Genomic DNA, 17,395 nt, shown 5'->3' with positions numbered 1-17,395 from the left:
TGAAAAAGTGATACAGGAAGAAAAGAGAAATGTGTGGAGGAAGTGGGGACAGTAGGTGATGGACCTCAGCCTCTAGGGGGCTTTGGGGAGCAGGAGGGGTTGGGGCGCTGATCCGGGTGGGAGCTCTTTGCTGCATCCCAGTCTGACCAGTGGCCTCTGCCCCCTCTCCCTATCTTAGCTCCTCTAACGCCACCTTCCTCCTCTGAGGGGTTCACTCCCAGGCAGCCCCCAGTCTCCCCAGCTGCCAGTTGTTGCAGTTTCAAACTCAATTGTTCTCAGTGCTGAGGCAAATGGAGTCATTAATTACCTTCTATCGGCTGGGCTGAGTTCAGAATGCGATCAATATCCCCGCTTGTCATTCAGGGCAGCCTGCCTGTGCTGCTCCGGCCCCACCCCCACGGTGGCGCAGGACCCCGAGGTCTGGGCTGCCACGCTGGCCTCCCATCTGATTGAGAATGGGGAGAGAGGTCGGGGATGCTGAGGAACGGGGCTGCTTTCCGGACTGGGAGAAGAGCGAGGATTAACAAAAAGGGAGGGGAGGGGGCAGAGGGGAGTGGGAAGGAGAAAGGAAAAGGAAGGAGCGTGAGCGGGTGAGGAGAGAAGGGCAGGAGACAGGAGGAGGAGGAGGAGGGAGGAGGAAATGGGGGAGCCATGAGCTGGGAAGAAGCTGATGCAAACACTGTCTGTCCAAGGAGGTGGGATGACATTCCCCATGGTCTCCTGTCCTTATACCGGACGATCCGTGGGACTGCCCTGGCCAGTCACCCCAAGCCACGCTCAAGAGGAGGGCATGAAGAAGTCCTTGGAAACCTGGCCCAAAGCTTTGGCTCTGAGCAAGACCAGCTTCTGCCCAGCCTTCCAGCCCTGGAGAACCTGCTAACCCTGATCAAGCCCTGCTTCTAAACACTCCATGAGTTCACGATAGGGTGGAAGGCAGGGGCGTGGCTACCTGCCTGCCTGACCTCAGTCTTACTGGGCCCATTTACACCCATGTGCCTCTGGGGACACTAACTACATTAGTGGCCCTAACGTAATACTGAACTAGGAGTATCATCTCCTGGGTTGAAATCCTAGTTTTGTCCCTCACTTGCTATGTGACCTTGGCCAAGTCCCTTGAGCTTTTCTGGACTGAGTTTCCTCAGATGAACACCAGAGGGTTGCTAGCTCCTACCTCAGCAGTATTCACTTCTCTTTTCTCTGTGTTCCAGCAGACATCTATCCAAACCGCTATTGTAGAAATAATAACTAAAATCGATCCAGCTCCTATTATGGTACCAGACACTATGCCTAACATAATCCACTGATTCAATCCTTACAATAACAGCAGCTAACATTAAGTGCTTACTATATATTGGGCACTCATCTAAGAATTTTACATATATTAACTCGTTTAATTTTCACCAGAACTTAAGCAGGAAGCTCCTATTATTATCCCCATTTATTTTGTAGGCGAAGAAATGGAAGTGAAGAGGTTCAGGAACTTTCCTGAGGTTACAGAGCTAACACGTGATGGAGCAGTCAGAAGCAAACCCAGGCAATATGCCTCAGGCAGTTGAGCTCATAATCTGGAGAAACCAAGGGCTAGACAGGCTATGTAACTCGCCCCGAAGTACTTATTCCAGCCAGTAAGTGGCAAAGCCAAGTTTAGAATCTATATGTATTGTAGTTATTATTATCATTATTTTTTTGGCCACATGGCGCGGCTTGTGAGAGCACAGGGTCCTAACCACTGGACTGCCAGGGAATTCCCATGTCATTATTATTTATTTATTTATATATATTTTTTGCGGTACACAGGCCTCTCACTGTTGTGGCCTCTCCCGTTGCGGAGCACAGGCTCTGGAAGCGCAGGCTCAGTGGCCATGGCTCACGGGCCTAGCCGCTCCGCGGCATGTGGGATCTTCCCGGACCAGGGCACGAACCCATGTCCCCTGCATCGGCAGGCGGACTCTCAACCACTGCGCCACCAGGGAAGCCCCATGTCGTTATTTTTTAATGTTTGTTTTCTTCACTAAACTGTGACTATTTTAAAGGCAGGGACCCATCTTTTTCATTTGTGTAAACTTAGCCCAGGGCCTGACACATAGTAGGTGGTAAAAAATGTTGGCTGATTTGTTGCATAGAATTCCAAAAGCAAAGATTGATCCATTCTTTACTTGCCTTGCAGTTTACCTTTTAGAAGGAAAAAGAAGCAGTGTAGGACATTGCCACTCTGGATTCAGTGTTATCACATTTTATAGCTAGAAAGTGTCATGGAGATAATTTAATCCGTTCCCTCTTAGAGATTTAAAAAGAAAAAAGAGGCTCAGAAAGGTTGAGTAATTTCCCCATGTCACACAGCTAGTCACCATTAGGATACAGAGGTTTCTCAGACTCGTGCCCTTTTCCGCTACTCCAGGCTGCTTAATTCTGACCAAGGAAGAAACAACTGATAAAAGGGAAGTGCTGGGGATCTGGGGAGAAAGCACCCATGTCTAGAGGTGACAGTAGCAGAAGGAGGGGGCATTGCACAGAATCTGACTTGAGAAAAGCAAACTGCTATGTGTTGAGGGAAAGAATGGTTGTGTGATCCCACGGCAAGAGATTCTAGAAGGGAATATAATTCCATGAGGACAGGATGCTCTAAAAATGAAATTCTGCTGCTACAAGCTCAAATAATCAACCTGACAAAGTAAAGGGAGTGGGACTGGGAGTGGGGGAAGGGTGGAAAGAGAGGGCATTTAAGGGAAATCATTGCTGTTGCACATGAATAAGCTTTAAAATATGATGAGCCTAGGTTTTAAAAGGACATGTACATGGAACAGTGGAAGATTATGCAGCCATTAAAAAATCATGTTTTCAAAGAATATTTAATGATATGTGAAAATGGTCTTGTATAATGTTAAGTGAAAAAAGCGAGACCCAAGCTGTATATACAGTATCATTCCAATTTTGATAAAAATTATATATATATATATAAAATTATGTATACACAGGGGAAAAAAAGACTGTAAAGAATATGCCAAAATTCTAAATCTCATCACCAAAATTCTCTTGGTGATGAGATTATGGGTGATTTTTTAAAAAATTTACTGTATCTTCCAAATATTTTTACAATGAGCATACATTACACTTATTATCAGACAAAAGTTATTTTTTTTTCCTCTTATAAGGGACACACACAACAGATGGAAGGAGGGGACCATAACCAGGGATGGATATGAGAGTAGCAGGAGCCTGTCAGGAAGACAAAAGCTCAGAACAAGCTGAAACAACAAAAAAGGGCCTTGGTAACTACGTCTGGAGAAAGAACAAAAAGGAAGGCAAGCTTAAGCTCAGTGCTCAGGAAAGGATGCAATACTGAGAGAGAAGGCAGAACTTCTCAACCCCTGGCTTGACTTGGTCTTCTCCATCAAAGAAAAGAATCTTGCCCAGGTCAGGAGGAGGCCAGGCAGGTAACTCTTAACCATTTCAATTGAGTTGCCTCTCCCAGGCCCAGATAATTTGTATATCAGAACTCAGGTGAGGCGGGGTGGTGGTTGGGGGGAGGTAGATAGCATCCTAAAGTTTTTGTTGATAATCCTTGAGTGGTCACAATGAAAGGGCAACACAGTGACAAAACCAATGCCATCGTGAAAAGGGGAGAAAGGTAAGCTTATGCAAACAACAGTCTAATACATTTAATATTAGGGTCTGGAAATCTTTTAGAAGAAATTATCATGCAGTTAATTTGTGGGCATTAGAAAAGAAAATGGTAATACTGTGGAGTCTGCATGCACTCCCCAAGAATAAGTGGTAGCACATTAACTAGTTATCAGTGCTTATGTCAAATGCCATCCCTACAAAGACTTCCTCAATTGCCCTGATGGGAAGCAACTGCCCCCCCCTTCTTTACATTTATCATAGCACTTTATACCTTGATCATAGATCTATCACATTCTGCTTGTGTAATGGTGTGCACATCTATCATCTCCCTACTAGATTAGAAGCTTCTTGAGGTCAAGGACTGTGTCCTTCCTATTTACCTTTGTAAATCAGTCCTGCTATGCTTTATCCATAGCAGACATTCAATTTTCTCATCAACTTATATTGGATTTTTAAAATTGATTGATTAAGGAAACACTGTGGGTATAGTGAATGGTAACAGAGAATTTCACAGAGAGTCTTCCTAACTTTATGGACAAGATGAAGAACAGTGAAATGGCTGATGGCTGTTGGGCTCAATGGTCCCTAAAGCACCCAGGAGGGACGTCTCCACTTGTGGGCCATGTGGCTTTCCTTTATTTTAAAGGAAAATAACTCTTTAAAAAAACTACTTGGGGGACTTCCCTGGTGGTCTGATGGTAAAGAATCCACCTTCCAATGCAGGGGACATGGGTTCGATCCCTAGTCGGGGAACTAAGATCCCTCATGCTGCAGGGCAACTAAGCCCGCGGGTCCCAACTACTGAGCCCGTGTGCCTCAACTACAGAGCCCACGTGCTCTGGAGTCTGTGTGCCACAACTAGAGAGAAGCCCATGCACCGCAATGAAGATCCCGCGCATGGAAATGAAAGATCCCCCATGCAACAAAGAAGATCCTGTGTGCTGCAACTAAGACCAATGCAGCCAAATATTAAAAATAAAAAATAAAGTAAAATAAATAAAAATAAATTAAAAAAACGAGTAGGAGATGTCGGACAAACAAGTAAAAAAAAACTACTTGGATGATGACATAGAAGACATCCTTACAATCTTAATTGGGTGGAATTAAGAGCCCAAACCAACAAGATGAAATTCAACAGGGATAAATGGAATGCCCTATGTTTAGGTTTAAAAAAAATCAATTACACAAGTGCAGAATGGGGTAGACCTGGCTTGATAGCAATTGATGTGAAAAAGATCTCAAGGTTTTAGTTGACCACGAACTCAATATGAGTTTGAGTCTGACACGGCTGCTAAAACATCGAATGTAATCTTAGGCTACATTATGGATGTAGAATCTCCAGGTGGAGAATGGCAAGCGTTCTACTGTACTTGGCTTTGGCTAGACTGTCTCTAGAGCTTAGTGTTCATTTAAGAAGGACTTTAACTGTCAAGAATGAATTCAGAGATGGGTAACCAGGATGGTGAAGGGCCTTCCACAAGCATAGGGACCATACCATGTGAGAAACTGAAATCCACCCAGGGCTCAGCCTGGTGTTAGGTGCTCAGTAAATCAGGTGGAATGAATGGAAGGGAGGGAGGGAGAGAGAAAAGAGGGGCTGTTACATGGAGATCTTTACCACCACTCTATGTGGTAAATGTTGTTATCTTATTTTAAAGATGAGGAAACAGATTCGGAGAGATTATGTAATCAGCCAAAGGTCCCAGAGCAAGCAAGGAGAGGAGATGGAGCCCAATCCAGCCATATGGATTCCAAGTCCCATCCTCTTCCCTCAACACCACACTGACTCAGCACAAAGGCAGTGCTGCTAACAATGACAACTGTCCATCTATGTCCTATGTCCAGGCAGGGGCTATGACCTGTCAAATAGAACTGCTAGAGGGGAGAGTTCCACGTGAGTGGCAGATAAAACCAGATGCCCTTTAAGAATCTGACTCTGTCTTGTCACCACTCTTAGCCCAGCCACTGGCCTCCCTCCATGGGGAGATAGCCCTGGAGACAGTCTCTCCAAATCTCAGCCATTTCCAGCTTCAAGTCCCATTTCCTGCCTGCTCTTCTAGCCACTTCCCTGGATTCCTACTGAACACTCAGCCACATGGTTCAGCGTTCAATTAACAGGTTATTGTCTGGTTTGGGATAGCCTTGCCTCTCCATAGACTGTATGTTCCATGAGATCCACAACCTGGTTATTTGCTCCTCTTACACATCCTAACACAGTGGGAACTTGGGCCCACAAAGGTCCCCAGAGAGGTCAGTGTAAGTTTTCTCAATATCCCACCTGTTTACATGCTGAAGCAAAACCACAGACTCTCAGCTCTCTGAAATGGTTTATGGGAAATCAGCCCAAGGACAGAGAGATGGCCTGAATGATCATTTAGGGCCCTCATATTTTCTAACCAACCAGGGGAGAAGAGGGATATATGGGGGAGACCTAGAACCCCAGAGAATTATATCCATACTGTCACTACACCCGTTTTGAATAAGTTAGCCCCCAGTTACCTGTAGAAAAGTGGGCCATGGGCACCCACTGCCAACATGCTGCCAGCGTGGTGGTTGTGACCCCTATGTGAAGAAGTAGAAGGACGGTGAGCGGGGACAGATGGGGGAAGGGGAGCAAACAGGTAGTGGGGAGAGAGGACCGCTGCACAGAGGAAGGGGCAGGGTGAGCATTGGGTGGGTTTGGGTGAATTCCCCAGGGTGATCAACCTTCCTGGCTTAGAGCATACGCTGAGCCTTCCTGCTGGCCTGCAGGCAGAGGCTGGGGCTCTGGGCACACTGGCCGCTGGCGGGGAAGGAGGGCTGGCTGAGGGTCTATCTGAGGGGGACCTGAGTCCTCCTTCAGCCCTGTCTGGGCTCTCAGGAGGGGCTGGGGCCTTCTGCCTGGGGCCGGGCCCCAGCTGGGGCCAGAACGAGTTAGAAGCCTCTCTGGAGCCAGAAGGGAAGGGGCCTTTGTTAGCTCAAAGGACACAAGCAAGGCGAAAAATTACATACCAGGCCGCTCTAAGTATGCTTGTTTAGAGAAACTGCTTGCATTTATGAAGTCTTTGGTGCGGAAAGCAGGGTTGCAAATGACTGCATCAGAGCGACAGTAAAGGCCATTAATTTCCTGTTATGTTTTCCTGTGTTGGGGGCTTTATTAATTTAATTTTACACTGTCGAACAACAGCGAGAGCTGACACTGCCACACCGCCACGGCTGGGGTTTTCTTTTTGTGTGTGTAGCAAAGCTTTGCCTGACATGCAAATCAACACTATTACTGGAACCAATAAAGATGTGTGGAGGGAAGAGGGGAGGGATGAGGAGGGGGAGGGAGGGAAGGAGGGAGGGAGGAAGAGAGAAAAGAGGAGAGAAAGGGCAAAAGCCATCCCTGGGCAGTTTCTGCCTCCCTCCATGCCTTGTGTCTCCTGGCTTCCCAGAGCATCCTCCACAATCAATTTCCAGCCATCCTTCCCCTTCCCTTGTACCCTCTCCTGCTTGACTCTCTGCCTTCAGATGACTCTACCTCTGTTTTCCTCCTCTGTCCCAGCTCCTGGAAGAACCTGAATAGGGACACGGAGTTCTCAGGAAAAGGTGGGAGGTAGGCTTCTCCCCACTGCCTGTCCCCAGCTCAGGTGTGTCATGGAAGCCCCGGGGCAGGAGATGGATGTTGCCACCTTGCCCTGGGCAGAGAGAAGGCTTTCCAGTCATCTTTCTTCACACCCTCCTTTTGTCTGAAGTCAAGGATTCTGGCCCACTTACATATTATTAGTGAACACACACATGAACCCATGTGCTTGTGCACATGCAGAAGAGTCTAGAAAGGCAGTTACTCCGCCTTGCTTATAAGTCCGTCTGAGAACTCCCATATCCTAACCTGGTCAACTATTTAGTTCCTCTGAATTCCCAGAAAAAATACTGTCTCTGATTGTTTTTCCTTAAGAGACTCCTTAAATTTCTTCTTAAGGACTGTCTTCAGTAGCTGTGTGGTACCTGATTGGTCTAGACCGAGGTGCCAGAGAAAAATGGATCCCCAGCATCAGAAAAAAGGCAGGTTCTTGGGAGACCACATTCTGGTCCCTTTTCCTTCCTAGACCTCAAGACCACCTGCACTTCCCTTTTCCCAGAGCAGCTTCCACAAGCTGGTTGCCCCAGTGGTCCACACTGCAAAGGAGATGGAGATGGGGGTGGGGAGGTAAGAGGGAAGGGAAGCTCCCTTGGTAGAAGCTCCCTTCTACCAAACACTCATCTGCATCCCTCCATCCCAGGCTTTGCAGTCTGTTGGGGCCTAGGGAGATCTGTGTGAGCCAGTGACAGAGAGAGAGAGACAGAGAGACTGTGTGTGTATGTGTGTGTCCGTGCATCTCTCCCTCTGCCACCGGCTTGCTCGCACTCCTGCCTGCACTTTCTGCTTCAGGAGCTGTCTGGCAGGCTCCAAGAGGCTGTTGGATGGACTCCAGCTCTCCCCAGGAGGAAAGCATAGACTTCATAAACTGCATTTACTTTAATGCAGGTTCCTGGGGCTGCTTTCCTCCTGCTTTTCTTCCCTCCCCTTGTCTGCTCTGTCTCGATCACATTTTATCCCTGCCCTTGTGTGCACCTGGACACCACACACACACACACACAAACACACACACACACACACACACACACACACACACACACTATAGCTCTTGAAAAAGATGAAGCCTGGGCAGGAGGAGGATGGGTGGGCAAGGTGTAAAAGCTCTGTCTGAAGGAGGAAGCCTCAGCCCAGCCCTGGAAAGACCCCCGTGAGATGTCCACCGCTTGTCTCCAGCAGAGATGAGCACAAAGGGTGCTTTGAGGCAGGCCGGCGGGCACCTCAGGGAGGGAGGGATGCTGACATTTCGCTCGGATGGCCAAATGAGGAGCCACCTGGAGGCTGGGATATGGGCTCCAAGGAAGGGAGGGAGAGAAGGCGAGGCCTCCATGCAGGTTGAGGTCTGTGAGGCCTCCCTTGTCTGGTGCTGTCAAGGTCAGCAGGTTTGAGTTCACCGAAGGGTCAGGATGGTTTGAATTACTGGCTGTGCTGCAACTACTCGGCTCTGAGGCTCGTGATCCGTCTCCCAGCCCTCCCCCAACCCTCCTGGCCTTTCCACCCCCACGGGGGAGAATGGGGAGGGTCCCCCCTCCCGGCCACCGGGGCCCTGAGGAAGGCAAGCAAGGGAGGGGCCCTTCCCTGGGCTCCGGGGCCCCTCTTGTGCAGCCAGCAATGGTCGGGAGGCTGCTGGGACCCATTCCCCTGGCAGGCGGCACCCCTGGGTCTCCCCAGCTTACCTTCTCCCCGACCCTTTTTCTGAGGGGTCCTCCAGGCCCCTGCCCGGATTTCTCTCTTGGTGCCCTTGCCTGTTGGGGAAGGAGGACGATACCTACCTGCAGGGCTGGAAGGTAGTTGCCAAGTGGAAGACAAGGGGTTGAAGATGTGTTCTGACACGGTGGGTGTGCATACACGTGCACAGGAGCGCACAGATGCGGGGGTGGGGAGGACCCGAGGCCTCTGCTGAGAAAGTTATTGCTATTCCCACCCCGATTTCCAGTGGTGGAGGGTCACACACAGCCCCTCCACTGCAAGTCTGTACCTCCTCTCCTGGGGAGTGGGGTCAACCCATCCATTCTTACTTTTTGGCATTTTACGAAAAAAATATACTCTTTTGTGCTAAATCTCAACATCCTTCCTCAGACAACTAGATATAACTCTTTACCCACAACAGCATGAACTGGCTGGGAAACTAAGGTGGTTAATGACGTGGCTGCAGTCTCTGATATAAACGCAGGGATTTAGGTACAAATTCACACACCTATGTCAGCTACACACAGCCATGGCTAAACCCTGCTATCTCTCTACAGAAAAAAGTAAGTCCAAGTGTGCACAGGGCGCAAGGTAAAGGTCTCAATAAAACCTTTAAACCTAACTCTGTATAATGACATGGTTGGTGTTCAACAGGCTCGTAGCCAACATTACCCTGAGAGTTAGGCTAAAATATGCGATCCAACTAAGATAGAAAAATTCCCCCCTCAGGTATGAACGGTCTAATTTCCCATGTTACTAGGAAGATATACTCATAACAATGAATGTGTGTTCAGCAGTGGATTTTGGGGGTGTGTGTGTCTTAGCAAATGCTGACCTTTGAAACTTAGTTCACTCTTGGGCTGGAGTGGACAGTAGCCAGGGTTTGACTATTTGTTGGAAAATGAACATAGGCTGAGCTCTGTTAATACTGTTAAAGTTGGGTGCTTGTCTAGACAGATGACTACCTCCATGCAGATTTTGTTTCTGGACTTTCATAGAACCTGCCTCCTTAGGTTCAGAGTCTGTGACCTGTGCTTGGTAGTATGTAGTGTGTGTGAAATCATATAATTCTAGCAATAACCCACAGAGGTCTTTCCTTACAGAAACTCAAACTCTGCTTGGCTTCCCTCTGCCAATATACTGTCTTCATGCAGTGCCTGGCCGGGTCCTGGAGGAGAGTAAAAGCAAAAAAGGCCTGCGACATCCTGCCCATGATGTAAGCTCACTCCAGAGGTCTGAGAGCACAGCACCCCGGGTCCACGCTCCTGGATGGGTCTTCTCTAAGAAAGGAGTTGGATGGCTGGGAGTATGTGTGTGTAGGGACTGAGTGGCAAACAGACATAACTGCGCCCAAGTGCTGGGTTTAGGTTAAGGAATCAGTGCAACCTCCTTTTGTTTACCCAACATAGTGCAACCTCACCTTGCCTTCTGGGCCCTCCTCTGCACCCCTCCCAGCTCCTTCAGGCTGCATCCTGTCCCACTAAAATGATGTGGACTCAGCGAAACTTCCCTAAGCTCTTCCCATGCAGGGAGCGCTCAGATCCCTCTCTGCTTCTGCCAGCCCCCGGCCCCTGGACCAAAAGGCCACAGAGAACAGGCGCTGTGGGCCCCAGAGAGTCAGGCTCTGGCTCCTGCCTCTGCCTCTAAGTGTCCACCCATGCAAACCTGCCAAGGAGCGCTCACCTGCAGACTCCCCCCAGCGGCCTCCTCCAGGACCGAAGGCCCGGGCCTTGAGCACCCAGAGTCCCAGGGCCTGGCAGTTGGCCAGCAGCAGCCTCTCCTGTTTCCCAGGGTCCTCCTTGCCTGCCTTTTCTGACACCAGCACTCCTCCCGCTGCCCCTCCAGAAAGAGAGTAGGGAAGAGAGCCCGGTGACCAGGGCATGCCTGGTTTACATTAATGAGATACACCGAGTGGAATCCAGCCATGGAGGCAGCCTACAAAGGGAGGTGATCTCGGGCGGCCAGGAGCAGAGCTGCTCAGGTAATTGGTTTATCTATCTGGAAGCAGGGGGAGCAATCTCAGCACAGACAGACTAGCAGTAAAGTCTCTTCCTTAAGGCTATTTCCTTTGTCTTTTCAATTGCTTGCACATCCATGTGAGAGAGGGAGAGAGTGTTAAAGAGAGAGGGAGAGGGAGAAATGTTAATTTGTGAATTAATGGCTTTTCTCAGCGGAATTGTAAATTCAAATGTCACCTCACACGGTGACACCACGGCTGGTCTGCTGAAGAAGCAATGATAAGATCCCCCACCTCCCTCGGTGCCCCTCCCTCCCCAAAGATAGCTGCGGAGTGGAACATGCTACTTTTAATTTGCAATAACAACACAACAGAGGTATGCAGTAATGACTGCCTTCTTCTCCCCTCCTCCTGGCTTCCTTCCCCCCAGTCCAGTTGGCTCCCCACTTCCTCCCTCCCACCCCTCTGCTCTTCTGAAGCAACACCTCACCTCACCCTGGCTGCCCCCCACCCCACCCAACCGGGGCCTGATCACATGGGGGGGTGCCTTTGGAATTGATGCTGCAACCCTCTCTTCTCCTTCAATAATCAGGGAATTAATGACCCTGAAGTTAAAGTGAGGCTGATACCGAGGCCCTGCCCAGCGTTGGGAAAAAGCCTTCATTGTTTTCAAGCAGGAGGCGGGCAGCAGTGAGGGAGATTCATGGATGGAGATTGAATATGCAATTTTCTTTCACCTTGCCAAGAGCTGCCCCTGGGCTGTGCCTGGCCTAAATTTTTCCTTTTACCATCTCTGCCTTATCCGGCCCTCCCACCTCCCTTCCATTCTTTCCAGAAAATTACCTTCAAAATTGATTTCCACTTTTACAAACAAATATAATGGGAACACAGGAAAAAACTTGGGCCGTGATGAATTAGGGCTGTCAGGTGTTTCCAGGTCTCCTTTGCTTTTGTTTTACTACCCGATCTGCTCTTTGTTTTTCCAAGGGCTGGAAAAAGTGTCCCCCAACCACTGAGGGCCTGACCCTCCAGGCCACGGGGCCTCAGCCCCCAAACCCAGCAGTAGCCCAAGGCGGAAGTGAGCCAGGCCCTGAGACTCTGTTAGCCTCTTGGTTTCCCAGTGGAATCCTGGGCCACCTCCTCCTATTCTGCTCTCTGGCCCTTAGGAACCCACTCTCTGAAGACTCTCTAACGGCCACCCCCGGCTCTTTCCCCTGGTCCCCGCACCATGTTCCCTCTGGCCCCCATACCTCTTAAAGTCCAGACCAGATGCAAACCTCCACCTCCTCTAATGTGGGCAGGATCAGTGTATACCTCGACTAGAGCAAATAAGAGACAGACACTGAGAGATCGCGTGAAAGACAGGCAGGTTGAAGACCAGGGAGGGGCGAAAAACCCTGAGGTTGGGAGACCAGGTTCCTCTGTAAGGGTTCCCAGTCTCAGTCTCCTTTGCCTTGGGGGCCAGTCCACCCCTGGAGGCAGGATCAGGACAGCCCATCCTTTTGCCAACAGAATGCAGGGTGATGCCTACAGGGCCCTTTGGGCAAAATTCCATACGCGAACCTATGCCTCAAGACCATGCAGCCTTAGCACACCCAGACCTGGCTTAGAGCTCTCCCAGCTCCCTGGAGCTGCTGACAGGGACATGGACATGCACCTGCTCACATTTGAACAACTCTTCGAGTGCATACACTACCCAGAAAACTGCATGCCTGCCCAATGCAGTTCTGCATCCCCTTTCACCCAACGATCTCAGAAAGGTAGAGAACACACAATACCCACATTTGCATAACCCATGTAAAAAAGCACATGTGGCCACAAAACAAACATACATTTCCCAAGGTAAATAAATAAATTTGCATGTGGGAGCAGAAATACACAGCAATGGATAGAGGGAGGGATGCCTCCGTGTTAGAGAAGAAGGGGTCCCGTATTTATTTACCCACATCTAAAATGCCTGTGGAGGCTAATAAGAGATGACATGCGGCCCAAGTGGATATAACCGCAGAGCGGATGAGCAAGCAGAGATGGACAGAGGTCCTCCCAGTCACACACGGGAGGCTCATCTCTTTCCCCCACTGCCCTGGTCCCGTCTAGGTCGGTTTATCCCAGCATCAGCTTCCCTAGGCTGCCCTACTTAAAAGGAGCTGCACCACGATGAGAGAGGCTGTACCCAAAAAAGTTTCTTTCTGACACAACTTCATTTCCCCTTGAAACATAAACCTGCCAATTATGCCTTCCTCCCCAGACACACAGCGAGCCATCTTCCGAGATGGAGTCGGCTCACCTCCATCTCCATGATCTCGCGTAGTGCTCCCCACATCCCTGTGAAGTAAGTACCATCACCATCTCCATTTCACAGAGGAGAAGACTGAGCTGATGAAGGTTAAGTGACTTGCCCAAGGCACTAGGACTCACACCCGGCTGCGCCTCCCTCCAGACCCCTTCCCCACTGAGCCACACTGCCCATCCCTGCTGTGCTCCCGGGACTGCCTGTTGGCCTCCACCCCGAATCCTTCTTCTGCGTGGGGGTCTTTGCAGCCTTCTCTTGCCTGAAGCCCAGGCTCCTAGACAGAGCAGATGTTGCTCCTTCCCACAGCCTAATCCCCTCATTTGCTCCAAGTCAAATCTGAGCAACCCACTGGGGGACTTTTGGGGGGAAACTAAGGAAATGAACCACTTCTTGAAGTTACGGCTTCATCCAAAGCAGAAGGGAGCTATTAAAGGCAGTGACAGGTCTCGGCTGTTTGCAGCCACGCAGGCTGCCCTGCCCGCAAACGTACAACTGCACCGGGCTGGCACCACTCAACTGCACAATTCATTGTGCACCTAATTAATGGAAGGCAGAATCACGGCCCCCCGCAATCCCACACATCAAAGGATGATACCAACACACCTCCCCTCACACAGATCAAAAGACTCATACATATGACTTCATTCAGATTTTTGGACAAGTTATGTAATTGCTCTAGCCTTCAACAACACTGATGGATGGCAATGCTTTAGGCCACAGCCAAAAGCAACTGGGTGAAGGTAAAGGACTTAGGTCTTTCAGCCTAAAAAAATACAAAAGTCCCTATCCTGCAGCCACATAAGCCAGGGCACGCAACATTCGGGGAAACAGTGTTCCTTCAAAGGACCCTAATATACTCACCCATAATTGCAGCCAAGAAGAGGGAAAGATTTTAGCAGGGTACTGAACGGGGATTTACCTTCTCAGACGGATGGACAGCCTGTCTGCCGGGTGCTTTGTGACATAACTTCCTCATCTGTCCCTGGTCTGTCTACCTATCTCATTCTGGGACCTCCTGGACTCTTGCGGGGAGGGGAGGTCAAAGCTTCTTGACTAGCATATTTCTTAAAGGCAAGTCTGGGGATTTTTCCATTCTTCCAAAGCCCAAAGCATGAGAGGGCGTCTCAAGCAGGCTCACAGCCACTGTCAGTTTCCTTTTTCCCCAGAGTCACAGCTGATCGGCCCTTCACTAATGTCCCCACAGATCTGATTGCTGCAGATACTAATAACGCTCTCCATATTCTGAGTACCAATGCCAATAATGCTCTGGGTATTATCACTGTGAACACCAATAACTACTGCTGAGATTGTCTCCAATAATGCCAGCACACGCTGCAGTGATTGTCCTCGCTAATGCCCACCACCGTTACATTGTTAGTGCTGAAGAATAGGCCGAACTGTACCCACAGGCAGGAGCGGGAGTGGCTTCCTTGAGGACAGAGAGGCTCACAGCTCACCCCTGGGCTATGACACTTCTAGGGAGATGCCCCAGTGGGTGGGGCCAAAATCCAGCCAGCCTGGCAGGGGTACAGGGTCCACCTGGAAAGAGACCTGCCCCTCCACTCCCTTGAGGTCTAGTCCCTTGACATGTATCCCCATGCCCATCCCAGCGTCCCTCATCACCCGAGTCAGCTCTCTCTTTTGCCTGTGGTGCTGGCCCAGTAGCTGAAGGATACACCTGGGTGTCTGTGCAGCCCATGCTTGAGGCTGCCTCCTACGACCGGCCTGCCAGCTGCTGTGCTACCTTGGCCTGACTGCAGAGTTGGGCTACATCATTTTGACACATAATTATCTCCCCTATTCTTAATCATCTGAGCTGCTCCCTAATGCAAACTGGGCCTGGCTGCTTGGAGGCACCCAGAATGGGGGAAGGGGGGAATGGGCTCTGAAAGGTCTGCCTTTGCTCTAGCCTTTCCTTTCCCCTGCCTTTCCACCTGGGTCCGATGGATCAAGTGTGTGTGTGGTGGTGTGTGTTTGGGGTAGGAGGGTGGTCATGGAATACTGGCCTCCCTAATAGGCTCTGGCCGCCACCCGGGGAAGGACAGCTCCATCTGGCCTGGGGTTGGTCAGAAGGGGTGAGTCAAGGCAAAAGAACCCTCTCCCCAAAAAAAGAAGCAGGGTCTCTGATCCTTCTTGCCAACTGGTTAGGCCTGTGGGTAAGTATTTAAGCAGCAAGAGTAAACTTAGAGGCTGACATTATCCCTCACCCAGAATTCAACTGCTTCCTGAGATGTCTCCCCACTGCCATCACCACCACTCTCCTGGAGGAGGGTCTTCCCCAGCCCAGCCCTGCTCTTGTCCCTTCCTGCCCAGACACTTGCAGTGGCTTCTCACGTCTGCAGGAAAAAGTCCAAACTCCTTATAGGGTCCCGTCTTGGTCTCCTCTCCTGTGACCCTAACCCCTCTGCTCAGCTTTACTGCCACGACTTCCCCTCAGGCCCTTTCATCCCAGCCAAAGCACCCCTGTGTTTTCAGCACAGTGTCTTCTGGTCACAAAGCTCAGTCTGTCCGATAGAATTTCAACTACCGTTGTCTTTGAACCGTGCCCCTTGTCCATCCCTCAGGCCCCTCCTCAAAGAGCAGCCCTTCCTGGAGGTTCACTCCCTCCCCACTTTGAGTTCCCATGGCCTGCAGCCCAGACCTCCATCACAACACAGATATCTAGATCTCTGATGGGCCTTTCTGCTCTCTGGACTCACGTGTCTTACATGCCCCACTAGACTGTAAGCTCCTTAAGGACAAGAATCATATCTTGTTCCGCTCTGGGATCCTACAGCAGCACCAAGCCTTTCTTGTGACTGATGCCCAGGAAAGGGTGACTGAATTGAATTGACTTGAAACAATGAATGTGATCAATTGCTCAGAGAGGAGAGTACTCTGTTCTGGGCCAGCCGGGCCCGATCTGCAGTGGCCGCAGCCTCAGGCCAGTGACTCTCTAACCCCAGCTCCTTTCACGGCCCACAGGAGCCCAGGAGGCAGAGGACACCCTTGGCCCCAACCGCAGACCAATAGGGGAGAGGACAAAGGGGGTCCTGTGGCCTCTCCTGGCCCCCCGGTCATCTCACAGGTGCTGGTGGTTAAAGGAGAAATCCTCAGGTTCTGAGGCAGAATCTTCCAGATCACTCAGAGTGCCAGGGAGCTTGGCGAAGGCCTGAGTGTGGGAAACCCCCAGGGAGAACTGAAACTTAGGCCCTTTCATGCAGCCACCCCTCTGCCCATCAGTGGCTGCCGCCAAAACAACCACAATGAAATTTAGTGAGTGGCAAAGGCCGTGGCAGCCAAATGGGTTTGGATATTTTGGAAGAAGGAGAAATAGAGCCAGACAAGCTGTTTTCCTGTGAAACGAGGCCATTAGGGCTTCTGGAAGGAGGCCAGCCCCAGGTCATCACTGTCTTGCCAGGCCCAGGCCTCTCCTACATGCTGTCCTTTCTGCTGGAGGCCGGGGCTCTCACACTCTCTTTTCCCTCAGCCTGGGTCTAGGGAATCTCAGCTTTGTCTCTCTTCTCTGTTCCTTACCCTCTAGAGCTGCCCCAATCAAGGGCTTGTCTGTGCTTGGGATGACAACATGATTTACTGTCCAAACAGGATATTTTTGAGAGAAAAAGGAGATGCTGACTGGCCAAGGCGTAGAGACAAAGGCATAAATTGGGACTGTCTGGACTAATGGGATATTTGGTCACCCCCCTATGTTCATATTTAGAGGGTTCTGTCTATTTCATGGGAGATACCCTTAAAATCATATGTCCTTCCTAGACCAGGAAGTTACTGCCTCCCCAGCAGGGACCATAAGATCAGGGCAGGAAGCAGGCTCCAGACACTGGTGTTTCCCTTTGTCTGGGCCTGCCAGCCCTGCGTCCTGGCCTCATGCATCAAAAGAGAACCAGATGGTCACCAAGGGACCCTTAATGTCATAATATTTGAAAAACACCTTCTTTCAAGTTCATCTCCACCACTCTCTCCCCTGATTTCCTTTCCCTGCTCCTCCTCTTCATCTCCTCACCCTTTAACTCCTTGCCTAATAGCTAGCTGTACCCGAGGAGTTACAGGGAATGAGGGGAAGGACCAGAAAGGAGCCTGGCGGGGTGTCTCCTCCCATAGAGAAGAGCAGAGAGGGTCCATGCCCAGCTCCCCAAGTGGTCTGAATGGGCCCAGGGTCCACGTGTTACAGAGAAAGGACACTAGGGTCAGCTGCACATGACAACACTCCCCCATCTTCTGATGGGTTGAGATCAGA

At 50.2% G+C, this 17,395-nt stretch overlaps 1 protein-coding gene across 9 annotated transcripts in view; it reads right to left on the bottom strand.

Annotated features, from left to right (window-relative positions):
* Positions 1 to 17,395, bottom strand: part of PAX2 (paired box 2) — a gene marked incomplete at both ends in the record, with an annotated part of 77,911 nt that overhangs the window by 26,993 nt on the left and 33,523 nt on the right. For 3 of the 9 annotated variants that reach the window (XM_079715368.1, XM_079715364.1, XM_079715365.1), the window contains one exon: positions 12,119 to 12,187. The exons of the other annotated variants lie outside the window; for them this stretch is intronic. In XM_079715368.1, coding sequence (XP_079571494.1) covers positions 12,119 to 12,187 — 69 coding nt within the window. The remainder of the gene's footprint in view (positions 1 to 12,118; positions 12,188 to 17,395) is intronic. 9 annotated transcript variants of the gene reach the window in all.

The sequence above is a fragment of the Hyperoodon ampullatus genome, assembly GCF_949752795.1.
Source record: "Hyperoodon ampullatus genome assembly, chromosome: 1".
NCBI lineage: Eukaryota > Metazoa > Chordata > Mammalia > Artiodactyla > Ziphiidae > Hyperoodon > Hyperoodon ampullatus.
This window is presented reverse-complemented; position numbering and strand designations above follow the sequence as displayed.